General features: G+C 47.2%; 1 protein-coding gene across 3 annotated transcripts; it reads right to left on the bottom strand.

Annotated features, from left to right (window-relative positions):
• Nucleotides 1-992: 992 nt before the first annotated feature.
• On the bottom strand, nucleotides 993-16,539 carry ncoa4 (nuclear receptor coactivator 4). 3 transcript variants are annotated; one of them, XM_030747466.1, is made up of 11 exons: nucleotides 16,379-16,539; nucleotides 7,300-7,423; nucleotides 5,106-5,246; nucleotides 4,936-5,027; nucleotides 3,670-3,778; nucleotides 3,464-3,544; nucleotides 3,265-3,390; nucleotides 2,479-3,174; nucleotides 2,087-2,401; nucleotides 1,903-2,001; nucleotides 993-1,806 (listed from the first exon to the last, which is right to left on the bottom strand). In XM_030747466.1, the coding sequence occupies exons 2-11, from the start codon at nucleotides 7,420-7,422 to the stop codon at nucleotides 1,801-1,803; spliced, it is 1,788 nt and encodes a 595-aa protein (XP_030603326.1). In that variant the 5' UTR covers nucleotide 7,423; nucleotides 16,379-16,539; the 3' UTR covers nucleotides 993-1,800. The 3 variants fall into 3 exon arrangements, with proteins under 3 accessions (XP_030603326.1, XP_030603324.1, XP_030603325.1); XM_030747464.1 differs by lacking the exon at nucleotides 16,379-16,539 and adding an exon at nucleotides 10,808-10,965; XM_030747465.1 differs by lacking the exon at nucleotides 16,379-16,539 and adding an exon at nucleotides 9,893-10,070.
• Between the last annotated feature and the right edge of the window lie 1,682 nt (nucleotides 16,540-18,221).

Here is an 18,221-nt window from a genome sequence, read left to right on the forward strand (position 1 = left end):
GGCAGCACGGTGGCACAGTGGTTAGCACTGCTGCCTCACAGAATAACATCTGGAAGGCCTGGGTTTGATTCCACCTTGGCCCAGGCCCCTCCCTCCCTCTGTGTGGAGTTTGCATGTTCTCCCCGTGCTTGCGTGGGTTTCCTCCCACAGTCCAAAGACATGCACTTATTGGGGTTAGGTTAATTGGCTACACTAAATTGCCCATAGGTGTGAGTATGAAAGGTTGTTTGTCTCTGTGTGTTTGCCCTGTGACAGGCTGGCGACCTGTTCAGGGTGTACCCTGCCTCTCGCCCTGTGACAGCTGGGATAGGCTCCAGCCCCCCCGCAACCTTGAACAGGATGAGTGGAAGCGAATGGATGAATGGATGGATGGATGGATGGATGGATGGATGGATGGATGGATGGCATTTAAAGCAGCAGGACTGTGTGATTGTTTTGTATTGATTAGGGTTCATGTGTTTATTGGTGACCCGCTCCTCAGTGCGACTGAAGCTGGGCAGTTACACAGCTTGAGCTCCATATCAGCTGATACAGGTGTGCTTCATGCTGCGGTTTACCTGAGTGCCGTCTCTGTCCCGTTTCAGTAAAGATTAAACACCTCGTCATTAGAAGGTGATTCTGAACCTTTTTACCTGCTCTCACCTGTGCCGAGCAGCCACCTAACCTACATGCTGAGTTTGCTCTGTTACGTCACACAGACACTCACAGCCAGGTGAGCCAAGAACCAGGTTCAGGTTTCAGTCTGGATCAGTGGGCAGCATCAGCATTCCTCTGAAGATTTCAGGTGGAGATCTCCTGGACTTGCAGGTGTGAGGCCTGCTCACCTGTGAGTTGGAGTCAGAAAGGACCAAGAAGTCAGGGAGATCGCTATCAATCACACATTACCCAATGAGAATGCACCGATGTCATCGAACACACAGCCGGACTAACCAATGTGTGCAGCTACACCTGGTAACCATCACTACCAGAAAGTGATGTCACAGACACAGTGATGATGTCAGAAAACTTTATTACTGTAAAGAATCACAGCTCAATATGGTGAAGCCCCACCCCTACAAACCTCAGAGCCTCAACACAAAGCACCAATCACTGCTGACTGCAGAGTCATGTGACCAGCCTGCAGGGCTCCTTTACACAAAGCAATCTGGGAAACAGAGTCCCTCCCTCACACACGTGACAGGAAGGAAGCCTGCAGGCCAGACAGAAGTGGGTCTCTGATGTCAGCAGGTTTTAGAAAGAAGAAAAAAAAAATCTCAGTTAAAGGAAGTGACATCAGTGGTTAAAATAAAGGCTTAATTATATTTAAAATAAACCCCACCCACACATCCTTATAGTCCCACCCTCGTGTCTCTGACCCTACCCCCTCACATCTCTTCCAGAAGAAGTGAAACAGCTCTAAAGGCTGATTATTGATCAGTGATTGATCGGTTATTGATTACAAGCTGAAATGTCTCACTCGCCATCTTTAGGAAAATGAACTTCTCTGAAGCCCCTTTCAGACTCCTCCCACTGATGGGACAGCTTCCTGTTTCCCGCCGCTTTGACAGAGTAACAATCACCTCCAACACATCCAAATACTCGCCGCCACCACCACCACACTCAGGAATGCCTCTGAGGGGTGGGGCCAGCTGTGTCTGAAAGGGGCATCAGGCTGCTCTGATTGGAGGAGAAGGGTGGGCAGCAGCTCTGCGTGACGATGTCACAGCAAGGAGAAAAAGGCGATGACGGTTAGATAGTTGAGATCATGTGCGCTGATCAGCGATAAAGTGACTCCCAGAAGAGAAGCATCTATCTTCAGCATCACATCTGTAGGACACACACAGGTGAGACATACAGGTGAGAGACGCACACATTTTTGAAACACGTGCACACACACCACATCACATGCTGCAGGTAACTCACCTGCACAGGAGCTCTGTGCAGCCATTTTTCTTTGTCTCCGCCCACCTTCATGCAGGAGAACAGGTCACACATTGTGGGCAGCGCTGCAGCCAGGCGCTCCTAAACAAGAAGTACACAGGAAGCAGTCAGTACACAGGAAACAAACAGGAAGGAAACCGTCTGTTCCGGTCCAGGCTGCGCTCACCTGAGCATGACTCCTCTTCTTCAGCAGCCACTTGTCCTCCTCCTCCTCCTCCTCCTCCTCCTCGACGGGGCAGGTCAGACCTCCAGACACGGGCGCCGGGCTCTTTCCTGGAAACACCCAGAGTTCCGGATCCAGAGGGCGCTGAAACGGAGACGAGGAAGAGGAAGGCTTGGAGCTGCTCTCCTCTCGACTCGCCTTCTCCTCCTCCTCAGGAGCCACCCAGTCAGAGAGGGAGGAGGTGAGAGCCTGCAGTGGAGTCCTGCAGGGGGAGGAGGTCGTGCTGGGGTGGAGCCACGCCTCCAGGATGGCCTGAACCTGTCGATTGACCAATCAATCAATCACCCGATTCTTATGCGAGTTTCACTGAGCATCAGACTGTGATTGGCTCTTACCTTCTCTTCCTGCTCTCTGTGGAACAGTGTGGGTGGGACATTCTTGGCGGTGGGTGGGGCATTTTTGGGGACACCATTCTTGTCACGGCCATCCTGCTGCAGCAGCCAGCGGCTCAGTGCCTCCCTGCCACAGTTCTCCTCGCAGACGCAGGCAGAGTAGGTGGAGCAGAGCTCGTTAGCCCGGCAGGTCTGTGGGGTTGGCACGGTCTGCTGCAGCCACGCCTCCACGGACACAGGGGAGGCCACAGTGGGGGCTGGGGAGGTTGGAGAGGCGGGGTTAGAGGTGGGCGGAGTCTTCAGGCACTTCAGCTGGCCCAGGTTCTCGATCTCCACGGCGCTGATGGTCTGACAGCAGGACGAGCAGTCGGTGGTTGGACGACTCGCCGCCGGCAGCCAATCACTGGATGACCAGCTTTCCTCGAATGGCTTAAAGACACGCCGCCAACGCTCAGCATCTGACATGGTCTCCATGGCGGCAGTGGGTGGGGTAATGAGCCAGTCGCTCAGCTCCTCCTCCTCAGGAGTAGCGGTGAACTCTGAGTCGTCAATCTTCTCAATGGAGAAAGAGGAGCTACAGCTGCTGCCACTCCTCTCCCGGCTGATGGGGGTGTGATCCTGCAGAAGCCATGCCTCCAGATCCCTGAGCTGACCCCAGGCCTGCAGGAAGTCCATGGAGGCCAGCATGGGACAGGAAGTCTGACACAGAAACAGGAAGTACAGTAGGTCAGCAGCAAACCCTGAGATCAGACCCGGAGCCTGTTCTGAGGTCAACACCTGAGGACTCACCTTGGTCTCCTTGTGTGACAGCAGCCAATCCTGTGGGTTCTTGCTGGACTGGTAGCCAATGGGAGTGCAACTGTTGGTAGGTCGAGCTCCCAAGAGCCAATTGCTCAGATCGGCGATGTCAGTCTTCTGCAGAGAGAAAGATGCCATCAGCATTCACGCCTCCTCATCCTCACCTCCTCCTCATCAGGACACAACTTACCTGCTTCTTTGCTGTTACTGGACAACTCTGGACCTGAGGCCTCTGGTGGGTGGGGCTCTTGGAGGACACACCCTCCACAAGCTGCAAACAGGAAGGAGAGAAAATACACCCTGTCAGCATGAAAACACCTGAAAGACCTACTGTCAGAGTTAGAGGAAGGCTTGGAAAAGGTTTGAGAACTTCAAGTCTGTGTGCGTGTGTGTTACCTGTGCGGTGACACTGCCAAATGAGGTGATGGCCTGCCTCAGAGAGCGAGTGTCGGCATGGAAACTCATCTCAGGCGTTTCCTCTGGAGTCAGACTCAGAGAGGACAACCTGCACACACAGGAGGAGAAAACAAACTCACCCAACAGTTACACCTTACACACCAGCAGGAACAGGAAGACTGACAAATGTCTTCAAGTGACACTCTACAGGTACAAGCTGCTTAAAGAGCCCTTGGACTGTGTTCCTTTCTGATGAATGTAAAATCCAAACTATCAGCTTCATTTTGTTAGAGGAGGAATCTGAGTACATCCGTGTTAAAGGTGGCTGTACTCAGACTGCTCCTCTGCGTTTCTGTCGTCTTCATCAGCCGGCACCGTTTTCATGTTGCAGTCTGCACACTTGCACGGCTGAACTGAGGCCGCTTTTCCACCGACGGGGTTCCTGAGCCGGTGCCAGTATTTGAACCGTTTGGCAGTTTTTCCACCGCGGAAGCACTCGGTGCTCGGCCGAAAAACAGGTTCAACTCGGGCCCCGCAAACTAGCTGGTCTCGAACCAAGAACATGTGACGAAAGCGGCAGAAGGGCGTGACTCTGCCGTCTCAACATCCAGTTTTCTACCATATTACATGTGTATTACAGGAGAAAAGTGAAGCGATTTTCACAGCTGTGAATTAGGTTGGGCTCTAAGGCTGAACTTGCTGCTTTGTATCAGTTCATATCACAGATAAAAGGACACAAAGTGCGTACTTGTCGTCTTGCTCTAATCGCTGTCTGTGTTTCCCTCTGTGCTGCACACAGATGCTGCAGTAGTTTGGTTTGGACCCTAAAACGTATTTGCAGCACAGAAAGGGGAGCGTGTTCTCCCACGTTTGTGCGCTTCGACTTCGTGTCCAGACGAGGACCCGCCCACACTCATACGTAAAGGAGCGGTTCACAGAAACGCGGTGGGAACGCGGGCCCGTTCTTAAGCGTTTCGCCGGTTCACTGAAACCGACACCAGCGCTGGCACGAGCACCGGCACCTCGGCAGTGGGAAAGTAGCATGAGTGTGCAGACAGGTGAAGCTACAAAACAGGTGAGAACGTGGATGTCAGCAAGGAGACCAGAGGAGACCACAGGTGATCAGTCAGGTCTGAATGCGTCCACAAGGAATGTTTTCTATTTACAGACCTGCTGCTGACACATAGCAGCTGTCAGCCTGTGTGTGTGTGAGCGGGAGTGTCTGTGTGAGCATGCGTATGTGATCGTGTGCGTGTGTGAGCGTACTTCTCCATGCAGCTGGTCAGCTGGTTGTTCAGGTCGTTGCTGCTGTTGGAGTTCTGCAGCTGATGGGCGATCACGTCAAACTGACCTCTGAGCTGCAGCACAGACACAGCACAGGTAAACAAACAGGTAATCAGACCCCGCCCCAGTACAAAACCAGTGGTCCCAGTTACCCGGTACAGCTGGTGCAGTTGCTGCTGCAGAGTTTCCGTCTTCACTTGTTCAAGTAGCTCGATCTGACTGAGAAGCCACACCTCCCTGCAGCGCAGTGCCTCCTGCTGGCGGCTCACACAGCTCTGCAGCTCCAAGCGCACCTGAGGGGGCACACAGGTGAGACGTGTTAAGAGAGAAGTTTGTTTCTTTAGGATCCACATCAGTTACGGCTTCCTGGAGTCGACATCAAAAACATCCAACTGTGAAACAAACACTGAAAAAGTCACATTTTGGTTAAACACCACACTTCCTGTTTGAGTGACATCATAAAGGAACCCCTGAGCATTATTGTAGGGTCTTTACCCACAATACAAAGCGCCTTGAGGCGACAGTTTGTTGTGATTTGGCGCTATATAAATAAAATTGAATTGAAAATTGAAAAATTGCTCAGGAACCACACAAAGATCCTTCAAAAACAATTATTGACAAAACACCTAAAAACTAACATATGAATGTGTTTCCACCTCAAACTGTAGCTGTGAGTCTGATCCATCTCCACCTCGGAGGGCCGATTTCAAAGTCTCCAAAGCCCACTACACACAGGTGAGACGCAGTGAGCCGTGTGCTTCAAACTCAGACAGTGAGCAGTTCAGAGGACGACGCTGCCGCACGAACGACAGGAACCTGCCGATCAACACGAGACTAAACATCTGGACGATAAGAAGCCTCACGGCGCTGCACAGACGGTGACACGAACATTCACATCACCATAGATGAGCACCATCTTCTTGTGGAGCTGGTAATGACTAGCGATCAATCAGCTGACAGGTTAAAGATCAGCCTGTCTTCACGATCAGCTGATCAGGACTCTGGTGGAGTTCTGCTGCCTTTAAGCTGTTTTGTTTCAGGTTTCTCCTGCTTATCGAAATAAAGTTTACCTCACAGAAATAAAAAACATCTCAACTCCAGAGAATTCGTGGAACTGTGACAAAGCTGAAGCTGATCATTTACTGACATTAAATATGACTGCTGTAGGATCCAGAGGCTGAAATAATTCCTGTGAATACCTGATCGATAATCATTAAAGCAGGCCTGAGCCGGACTCCGAAGGCTGAAGTTTTACCTGAAGATGAAGTGGAGAAACTTTCAGAGTTAAAGTCCAGCAGGCTGAGCGGCAGCAGAGTCCACAGCCTGAAGCTGAGCTCAGTCCTCTGAGCTCCTCTGCCTCTCTGCAGGTTTATAAGCTGCCTTGTCCTGACCCTCCTCCTCCTCTGCTGCTGGCTCATGATCCTCAGGTGCAGACAAAGGCAGGATTTCAGGTGGTTTTCAGCCTCACTGAGTCAGCGGTGATGAAGATGATGATGGACTGATGGCTGGCTGTGATTGGTCACTCTCAAAAGTACAAGCCACATGTATTTAAAGCTCAGACATTTCAGAGTTTGATATAAATAACAGGTGGCCTGGCCCGGAGCCAGCTGATTGGTCAGCTCAGTGATGACGCAGCAGTTTAACGGAGACAACGTTCTCAGAGCGAGCATTTCGCTGTAAACCGTCAGTGTGTCAATAAAACGTTTCAAACGGCCTCTGTTTGGTGAAAGTGGAGTTTATGTTGGAGCTGCAGTCAGGATCGTTTCACAGATTCAGGTATAAACCCACTAACGCAGGTTATGAGTTAATAAACGTATCCAGGAGGTGGAAGGTGTTTACAATCGGAGGTTTGGGGAGGAGCTTCCTGTGAGTCAGCTGACCTGCAGTGAATGCTGATCTTTACTTCTTCTTACAAGCAGCTCTGCAGGTTAACTCTTTATGACACTCTAAACTCACCTGAGCCTCGCAGCAGGAAGCGTCCCTGCAAAAAACATGATGTGTGCTTCCAGGTGAGCGCCACAATATGATTACAGGTAAACGATTACTGTCCAGTTTATTCTGAATCTTCTTATCGTCCTCCCACTAACCTGCTGCACACCAACTCTGATCGATCGGGAGTTATCTGTCTGCAGACATGTCTCCTGTGTAGTGGCATGTTGAACAAGTCTGCGCCATCACCATCTGATCTGCTAAAACAGCTTCTTCCTGTTCTTGCCTTTCACAATAAAAGTCCTAACCTGGCATTGGACTGCTCACAGGGAGCCAATCACACCGCAGGTCATGTGACTGCAAACTTTATAGTGACTTAACATACTTCCTGTTCAGAGAGAGAGAGAAAGCGCTCACCTCTCTGCTGTTCTCCCTCAGCTGCTGCTCCGCCTTCATCACAGCTCCGATGGCCTCCTCCAGCTGATCCTGGGCCTGCTGGCACTGTTTCAGGCCGCTTGCCGCCATTTCCTCTGACAACATCCTGGACAGGAAACAGGAAGTAGAGAGGACACGGTGATTTCACTGAAACTGAAAATTCTGAGTTTAACGTTTCCTCAGGATCAGATTACATGTTCTTCATTCCTCATGTTATTTTTACACCATCATGATCCTCCCCCATGACCTCAGTCTGTAATAATAACCACCGCAGTCAGACGGCGAGCGCCGCAGCTCCTCTGAGTCACTCACACAATGACAGTAAAGCTCATTCAAAAAAGCTGCTTTTGTTCAATCAGCTGTTTGTGGATGCAGCAGCATTGTACTCTGTGATTGGTCAGAGGGTTGTGGCTCACCACAGACCAATCAGCTTAACTTGTCCCCAGTAAACACACACACCCTGTGGTACTTGGGGGGGGGGGGGGGGAGACAAACAAACAAAAAAAAAAAAAAAAAAGTACTTCAAACACAACCGCAAGTACTTTAAACAGCCTGCAATATTTCCTGCCCTGATGAAGTACTTCACAGGAGTACGAGTACTTCCAAACAGAGTAAGTAAATGTTAAAGTGTGTGACACTGGGCGTGTGCAGAAACCCCTCACAGTAAACTGTTGAAACATAAATAACTATCAGAAGGACTCTCTGATCAGCTGACTGTTCAGCTGTCAAACAGGGGGCATGGCCTCAGGGTGTGTCTCAGTATCAGCTGTAAACAGGCACTCACTGGCCTGATAAACCTCACTGTGTGACCTCTGACCCCCGCAGCTCAACTGGCACTCAGGTCCTGTGTGATAATCAGCTGATTACTGATCAACAGAGGGCAGGCTCACAGCTGGTATTGATCCTTTTGATACCACGTGTTACTGATCAGTTATTTAAAGGTAAAAATACATAAAAACAAACTCTGGAGTTCTGAAGAACTGAAGAAGCCTTTCAGATGAGAGATGAAAGTCTTCAAGAAACAAGAAGAAGTCCAGTCACCTTTTTTCAAGCTCCAGAGATACTATGACCTGCATGACTGAGAACCTACACAGACATAAAAATAAACTCTAACTTCTCCTTTAACTGTTTGGTTAAATATTTGACGTTTTCCATCATGAAGGAACGTGTAAACGTGTCATAGGTTTATATAAGTTTAATGCTAAATCTGGTAAATGCAGTAAATTAAAGTAATAAGATTATAGATGTAATAGATCTGGTTTAAACTGCTTTAAAGTGAGGTTTATAATAAAAGCTCAGATAAAATAAAATTAAGTTTACTGTAAGTGAACAGGTCCTCCTGTGCGACAGCTGAACCAGTGCGCCCTGTGTTTTAGGCTTTGAATGATTATTAAGACAATGTTGGAGAATGGACTAGTTTAAATAGCACTTTTCTACTCTAGCTGAGCACTCAAAGCACTCTGTACAACACACAGAAAGCAGCTGCTGTGCCTCGTTCAGCCTGTCCACGGGCCTATGGCAGCTTCATGTTCGGTTAAAGCTGCAGGAAATCCATCTGATTAAAAACGTCTGTGTGTGCGATGAAGAACTGCAGGGTTACGGCCATTGTGACATTATACCTGTTAGAGCCAGACTTTCTTAATAAAAAGTAACTATGGCAGGTTTATGTATATGTATTATCAATGAGGACTTGAATAGTTGAGGAACTGAGCAATATTTTTGTAGCAGTGTGGGACTTTTGGTTTGCAGGAAAAACCCTGCAGGATGTTTGTGGTGTTTTCCAGAACTATGAGGAAGTATGAGAAGTATGAGATGCTTTTTTCTCCTCACTTATCCAATTTATTCGCTATGTTTCCATCTTCTTTTTAAACCGGCAGTGCCTTCGATGGCTGAAGGCCGCAGACACTTATCTCCCCTGTTTGATTGATTTGTTTGTCTTTTCTTGTTCTGGAACGTGGTTTCGTTCTATGTCTGATACATAATGACAATAAATTCTTCTGACTCTGATATTACCGTCTACCTGCCGTCTGTCTTCTACTGTGAATTACCTTCAAGAAAGAAGTCCTCTGTAAGCATTTAATGGAGCAGAATCTTGACAGGCAGCTCCATCAGAAGGTGATAAATAAATGTTAATAATCAATAGTATGATTTTTTTTTTTCCGTTTCCGTGTCAGAGCCTGAAATCCTGTAACAACCCCCCCCCCCCCCTTAGCTAGAATTACCCCCCAAACAACAGCCAGAGGGACGTTTAGCACTTCATTCCCCGCTTTAGAGGCACAAACCAGCACCTAAACCCACCAAAGGCCGCTGCCGCTGCTGCTGCTTTTCTTCTTCCTCTCTCATATAAACTTAACTCCGACAGTTTGTTTAAAAAAAATAAATAAAAAGCGAGAATTTCTTCGCTTTTTAATGATCAGGTGAACCAGGTTATTTATTTTAAAAAATCGTAACTAAATGAGACAGTCTCCGTAAGTCCTCTGCCTGCCCCGGTTTCATAACCGCTGCCTCCAACTATAACGTTAAGCCGTCTGTGTGTCTACCCGGACCATAAGCTCTATAAACGGAGTGATTTTACCTCATGCTGCCTTTCAGTAACGGAAGATCAGCGGGGAAAGCGCCTCCGTTTCAGCCGCTCGCAAACGCGCCCGGTGCCGGTGTTTCTGGTATTTCTGCTGGGTCCCTTCGCTGTAGCTCACCGGAAGCAGGATCAACAGCCCGCCATTACTGCCTACCAGCCCGCACGTACGCACTCGGTCCGGGGCGGGGCATAAACCAGGCGCACTGGGGCGGGGCTTAGAAGCAGCGTCCTAACCAATTGGGCCCTGCGTGGAGCGGGGCGGGGCGCTTCGGGTCGGATGGGGAGAAACAGGCCGGGGGCACCAAGGTGGATATGCTGAGCTCATTCCAGCATAGACGCGGAGATAAGGGGGCGGGGTCGCTGGGTACAGCTGATAGCTGTCACACGTCAGCGCAGCTCAGCCAGAGTCCACGGAAACCTCTGCGGCTGCGCAGCTGCAAACTCTGATCTCGCGGCGTACAGAGACTTTGCCCCGGCACGCAGTGTTCACCAACACGCACCTCATCAGTTTAAATAAAAACGCTTTCAGGGGGACTTTGAGGGACGGTACTGTAACGGTACCGCAGCAGTCACGGATCTAGAAACCGGACACTAAGAATCATTTGACACAAAATCAAACAGAGTGGTGCAGAAGATAAAAACACATTTTTCACAGCACAACAACAAAGCGAAATAACGTCCACAGATTATTTTAACAGTATGATGTAAAAACAGGAAATACGATCACCTGTCAGCTCATTTTAACCGAACAAAGCCAGCTCACGCGGACCGCTCATTACCGCGTTTAACCCTCGACAAACACAATCCAACACAACAGCTTATCAGTCTCAGATCGAGCCTCCTTCCTGAGGCTGACACGAACTACGTCTGCGGCTAAACGTCTCACGGCGGGTCCGCTAACAGAGTACTCACCGGGCGCCTTTACCGGGGACTCTCCTCTGCGATGTCATGACTGATCCACTCGGTTCGCCGATGTTAGCGTCAGAGTCCGAGAAACGGCCCGGAAACTGTGGCGGAACCCGAAGTCACTCCCAAGGGCGGAGAAGTGTCGCGAGATACAGCAAAAAAAAAAAAAAATCCTTGAACTTTATTGAACACGTATGATCTGTACAATTGTAGATATTTAATAACAAAACAACTAAAAAATTAGCTAGTAGTTGACAAAATCTGATTATTAACTAGAAGCACTCAGAGAGCGCAAACCTCCGCCAAGGCCACAGGGTCACTGACGCTGTAATATGTGTATCTAAATACTGTGAAATAAGCTTTCATCTTTCCCAGACAACAATAACCAATAAACAATTTTCTTTTTTTTTTTTTATAAATGAAGTGTACAAAATCATCACTCAAGAACAAATGCAAACTTTTTTCCAGGTAGATCATTCAGATAGTATAATAAAAAAATTTAATAAAAAATGTCCCTTCATTCACTAATTTTCTACAAATTTAAATTTAAATTTACTTTAAATGTTTCATAGCAAAATCCTTTTTTTCCCCAAGTAAAATATGCAGGGGCGCAGCTATATAATTTCTGAGGTGTATGCGGACACATTTTTAGGCCCCCCCCCCCAAACCTAGCCAGAAATTTCATCTGCACATTTTACCTTCTGTACTGCAGTTTTTCTCTATGTCACATGTGTCAGACTCAAGGCCTGCGGGCTACTTCCGGCCCACGATCTAATTTTATACGGCCCTCAAGATGATTTCATACAGCTATTATTAATAGCCAGTGGGTAAATGTGCTCCCACCACTTATACTACAAATCCCACTCATTGCAACAGCTGCCGGCAGGCCAAGAACTGTGCACCAGTTTTGCGTATTGCCGATTGATCAGCGGATAAAACATCAGTCAGCACTTTTTTCAGTGACACAGGTGCCATGAGCTGCCTCAGGAAATCTGTCACTTCATAGAAAGTGAAGGAAACGGCACCAAACAATCGCACAAACCAAACCACAATAGTGTGATTACCACCAGATTGTGGTTATAGTGATCGTTCTGGTGGCTACAGCTGATGTAAGGAAAAAAATAACAGCTGCCATTCTCTGCACAGTGAGTAAAACCACACAGACAATGGAGGCGTGGAAAAAACTTGTCAGCGATCATGCCTGAAATTTTCATTTGATCTTCGTTTTCTTCTTACTTCTCATTCATGCTGGTTGTCATTTCGATTTCTGTAGCCGCGACATCAAGTGCGCGCATCACCTTAGGGACATCAAACGTGCACATTGTGAACTTTCCCTGCTGTGGTAGATTGTAAATTGCAGTGAAATCATGAAGGCGCAAGCAGCGATCAAAGCAGCGATCTAGCCGGTGCGGAGTCCGCGGGGGGGGGGCTCCTGTTTGCTAAATGCAGAGACAGCAGAGCTCCGAAAGTGAAGGTGAAATCCTCAGCCCGACTAAAGGGCGTCTCAGACCAGCGCTAGCTGAACACTGCGCGCGCACGCGCGCACACACACACACACACACACACACACACACACCAGCCGCATCCTCTCAACATTTACTGTGTTCATGTGTGCAGATCACTTATTCATGGACTTATAAAATACAAGACTTCTATGACATAACTTACGACTGTCTTGGGGACAGGAGGAGGGGAGGTGAAGGAGCGCAGGGGCGCCTAATCAGCGCCGCGCCTGTTATTGATCATGTCATATGCACAGCTGTTAAATACAGAAAATGCAACTACAGAAATATTTTCCCACATCGTTTTGGCGCCCCCCTCTTGTGCGGCGCCCCTATGCATTGCATATAGTGCATATCCCCTTTTTGCGCCACTGAAAATATGTTATGCGTCACATGACAGTATAACAAAACACTGTGGGGAGGGGAGGAGCAGAGTGTGCCTGCTCTGTGACAGGAGCCACACTTAGACAGTCAGCTCACATCTTTGATGAAAACGCAGCACTGCATACAGGAGAGAAACTGAAGTATCGATCTCATTACATCATTACCAATACCAACGTTGGCATCCATATTATCGATATTAGGATCCATCTGCCCACCACTAGCTCAATGTACTAATGGCGGAGAAACAACTTACTTACTTCTCTGCCGTTACCATTGGTGGTGGCCATGGTAACTTCAGGGTTACTGCAGTTTTTCCCTGTGTGAAACAAACAGGGTGGATGAAGCAGCTACAAAGTTCTCTTTTCTTCACCTGCTGATCAGGTGGTTGATGAAGGACCTCCAGCTGTTTCCCAGTAAAGGTTTAATGGTGCTTACAGGGAGAAAACTTCCTTCCGCTCCATCTGAGCTCACCGGCTCCGCCTCTTTGCGTTTGTGCAGACAGACTGCAGGTAAATCAGCTGACTGCTGCTGTTGCATCATCAGTGTTTATGTTGAAAAACTGGGGGCTGCGTGAGCGTAATCTTGTAATGTTTTATATTCACAAGCATCCTCCTAAATACGTTTCTACTGCAGGTCTATATTTAGTCACTAATCAGGGATTAAAGTATCAAAAATATTTTGACGGGGAAGGGGTCCTTCCGGTACCGGACGCAGCGCTCACTAGCAGTATGTCCGGGAGCTGAAGTAGAGAAAAAAATAACAGCTGAAATTCTCAGCACAGCGAGCACAACACACAAACACGACATAGAGCGGTGGAGGCGGAAAAACATGTCAGCGATGATCACTCAGTGTCAAAGGGAATCCGTCACAGCGATGGAGAACTGAGGGGGTTATTTCCTGATCCCCACTCCCTTCCGGTAGGAGGCGGTAATGCAGCTCTAAGCTGGTTTGGTCAACCGCAAACCCACAAAAGAAGAAGACGACGGAGACCTGTAATACCGCTAATGTGGGTCGGAGTGGAACGGATTGCATTTTTTATTTCTTTCCAATATCCGATCCAGTAATTTAGGCCAGGATCGGACAATACCGATACTGAATATCGGATCGGCGCATCCCTAGTCTTAGTCACTTCCGTCCAATAGAGGGAACTCTTAGGGCATTCCCAAAAAATGTGGAAATGGGCAGCTGATGCACAACCACACTTCCTCTAACATTTACCATGTTTCGGATTGTTGCTTTGGAGCTCCTTAATTCTGGGAGTAATAATGACGTAGGTAACGAAGCGCGCACATTTTGGAAACAAAACTATGGCTGAGTTTAAAAGGTTTCAATCTATACGAAGGGATTATAAATGAAAGATAATGAAAACCTGCAAAAATTAACTTTGACCACCAACATCTGACTCCCCGGTCCCTGCAGTATGTTAGCAAGTGGCCCAGACCCACATTACATAGATCAATTTTGTCCCATATTGCTTAATGTTAGAATATCAAATTTAATGACATACGTGTGTGTGTGTGTGTGTGTGGGGGGGGGGGGGGGGGGGGGGGGGGGGGTGTTCGCTACAGGGGTCTGAAAAGCCGCTAATTTGGAAACACTGAGCCCAACCCGAGGTCCAGTTGTTTTTCCGGGTTTGTTCCCACTGTCGGCACTAAACTCGTGAGAACTGCCACCCAGGCTACTGCAGGTTGCAGTTCCCAAGAGGCTAGTGACAATTCAGTTTGGAGTAGCACAGGAATGCTTTTTAAAAATTATTATATTAAAATACAGGAAAATAATAATACGGGAGGATGGCGGGACAGAGGGGTAAAATACGGGAGTTTCCTGGCCAAAACGGGAGACTTGACAGGTATGATCCAGTGGGTGGATATATACATGTATTTGGTGGAGAAACCCAGTTTATACACCAGAGAGAAGTTACGCGCATACATGTCACTGGATGCTTACAATTATGTTGTTTGCGGTCGTGTACTGAGCATCAAATATGACACAGACTCGGAGTTTTGTGTCTTGAAGGCAGAAGTTCTTCCAAGTCAAAGACAAGGAAACAGGACCGCTGTGTATGAGGCTCGGCTCTTTTGCCCCTTTACTACCACTGGGGTTCCGGTGCCGGTGCCCGTGCTGTTCCCAAAAGAACTGGCGAAAAGCTTAGGAACGGGCCCGCGTTTCTACCGCGCTTGCAAACCGCTCCTTTACTTATGAGCGTGGGTGGGTCCTTGTCTGGACACGGAAACCGAAGCGCACCAACGTGGGAGAACACGCTCCCCTTTCTGTGCTGCAAATACGTTTTAGGGTCCAAACCAAACTACTGCAGCATCTGTGTGCAGCACAGAGGGAAACACAGACAGAGATTAGAGCAAGACGACAAGTACGCACTTTGTGTCCTTTTATCTGTGATATGAACTGATACAAAGCAGCAAGTTCAGCCTTAGAGCCCAACCTAATTCACAGCCGTGAAAATCGCTTCGCTTTTCTCCTGTAATACACATGTAATATGGTAGAAAGCTGGATGTTGAGATGGCAGAGTCACGCCCTTCTGCTGCTTTCGGCACACATTCTTGGTTCCAGACCAGCTAGTTTGCGGGGCTGAGTTGAACCCGTTTTACGGCCGAGCACCGAGTGCATTCGTGGTGGAAAAACCGCTGAATGGTTCAAATACTGGCACTGGCACCGGAACCCCATTGGTGGAAAAGCAGCTTTTGCAAACAAGTCAGAGAACTACGTCCTCACAATTGTACCTGCATGGCAGCGTGAGTACTTCATCAAATTGCTTTTCTAGCTTGCTAGGAGTTTTCCGGCTGCAGCTATTATTGATTTACATTGGAAAAAAATATATACTGTTCCAGTCAAAAGTTTGGACACACTCAACCATTCATATGTGAGTCTGCTCATACTTTTGACTGGCACTGTATATTGGAATCTATAGTGTGATTAAATATTAATTTAAAAATCAGGACTCTCTGAGTCCAGTGATGCCTCACCTGTAAATAGCCACACTACAGTTTAAAAGCCAAAAATAGGCTACCAGCTAATACTGTTTACTTTAGATATTAGAATATATCTAAACCTGACATCCAGGTAAAACCAGAGTATTTAAATAAGTTTACCTGATATAAAATGGTGAGCATTTCTGATCGCGTCCTCAGTCCAATTTTTATCAATACATTTGATGGCTTACAACCACAGACGCCTCCGTTTTCTCTCAAACGGAGTAGAAATTCTGACAGCCAAACACGAAACAGCAGACATTTTGATGCTGATATCGCGTTTAAATCACGTTTTATTGCTGCGCAGTCTCGTTGTCCTTATTGATATGAATGGAGCAGCACTTACGTTGCCAGAGTGCGTGCGCATCCTTTGATGACGTAGGCCGTAAAAGGGTCTATTTAATCTGTTTTTAAATAAGACTGGTTAGTGTCTCCCATAGAGGAAATGTTCCTGGCAGTTGGTGCATCAACGGTCACACATGAACACAAATCAAAACAAAACCCCAAACCGTGCACAGACTAATGAGCCTCTGTCACTGAGTCAGAGCTGTTCATTAATCAGTTTGACTAACAGGAACAGAGGAGATCATGACTGATGCAGACTGATCCGCTCATGATCTTCAAAGCTGATCTAAATCTGATCTCCATGCAGCAGCAGCAGGAAGGTCGGAGTTCAGCTGTGAGTGTAACAGCTGCTGCTAAACCTCAGATGTCAGCAGCTCCAGTTCAGCTCCAGGGAATCCTCCATGATCTGCTCCTCTCCGGCCATCCTGATGATGCTTCCAGGATGTGTCTCCTCTGCCAAAGGAAGCACTAAGGCTCCTTTCCTTGGTGTTTGGAGAACTGGAACAGCTGATCGTGGCCCCACGCAGATCTTTCCAGTGGCGTCACTCAATGAGGCCCCTTCCTGAAGCTAGTTACAGTTGAGCCCACAGCAGGTGCGTAATTTGTGGGGGGGATAGGGGGATTATGACCCCCCCAATAATCTGATCCATTCACTATAACCCCCCCAATAAAGTCACATCATTTTGATTTACAAAAAATATCTTACATGAATAACATGTTAATTTTCTTTATTTATTATCAACTTTGGGTAAAATACTAGCATGTTTAATCATTTGGTAATGTAACCCCCCCTCTCTCCACAAAAACTTGGTATCACCCAACCCGCTTTCTCTACCAAGCAGCGGCGTTCACCGTTTGCTTGTGGAAGCAGCTGCTGGGGAGGGGGTGTAAAAAAAAATGACAAGAGTGCCAAAAAGCGGACAGACAACAATTTTTCATTGTTGGTCGACAACACCTCCTTGTAAAAAGCAGAAAAATCAAAATGAGGTAAATGTATATGTATTGTTAGCTATTGATTTAATAACTATGCTGCTGTGTATCAGACACACTATGAATACCGCTTCAGGTATTTTAGCTCCGTTAGACCCTAATCTGACAATGAGTCAAAAGAAAAAGAAGATAAAAGTGGCTATTTGTGCACAGGCGGCACAGTACACTACCTGTAATATGTAATAAATAGGGGTGGGACTTTAACACGTTAGTTACGATTAATTAATTACGGGGAAAGTAACGAATTAAAAAAATTTAACGCATTTTAATCGCACTTTGCACTGTGGAACGTTTCTCACTGCAGGAGTCCAGGCATACAGATTATATCGACGCACAATGTGATTAGCATTATGAGCTGTGTCCAAATTCATGTCGCTTAATTGCAAAAAGTGCTCCGCTGTTTTCAGAGCTGTCCGTTGCCGCTGCTCTACCAGCAGCTCGCCTCGCTAGCTGTCAGCTGACTGGGCTATCCAGGTTCGCTTTAGCCGGAGAGAACGTCCGACTGCCGTCACATCATTTTCAACCTCCCGCTGGTTTTCGCCGCTGAGTTGAAGTTAAACACAGATATAACTCATTCAGACAGGGGCGTGGTGGCCATCGGGAGGTTTCCCGAACGGCCAGTGATCAGAATTTTTTTTTTTTACCCAATTAAGCACAGCAGCGCTGGCTGCTGCAGCTCTTGTGGCCACAGGTGCAGTCCGCACCTGCAAATAAAGTACTTTTGTCTTAAAATTATGGTTTGTCCATTTGCCTCTCCAAACCAAGCTCCCAGGTTGGAAATTAATCATTCTCTCAGCTGTATTCCTTGCTGTTGAAATGTGTTATGCTTGTTTTAACAGCTTATTTTGAATTAAAGATTTAAAATTAAATCACAAAAAGGAGCAAAAGTTCATTCTCCGTTTAACCAGCTACGAGACTACGCTGGAGGATGGGAAATTTAAATACAAGAAACTTCCAAGTGGAAGTACAAAAAAAAATGCTGAGTTTGCTTATCACAGGAGCACTTCCACCTTTCGTTGGTCTGTGTAGTAGACTGGTGGGAAAATAAAGAAATTTTGAAGTTTAAGCTCATGTATATTGATTCATTCATTCATCAACCAAACTTAAATCAATATTTCTCATGTTAAATACTGAAATGTGATTAAAATGCGATTAATTTCGATTAATTAATTACAAAGCTCCTAATTAATTAGATTAATTTTTTTAATCGAG

The sequence above is a fragment of the Archocentrus centrarchus genome, chromosome 15 (assembly GCF_007364275.1).
Source record: "Archocentrus centrarchus isolate MPI-CPG fArcCen1 chromosome 15, fArcCen1, whole genome shotgun sequence".
Classification (NCBI taxonomy): domain Eukaryota; kingdom Metazoa; phylum Chordata; class Actinopteri; order Cichliformes; family Cichlidae; genus Archocentrus; species Archocentrus centrarchus.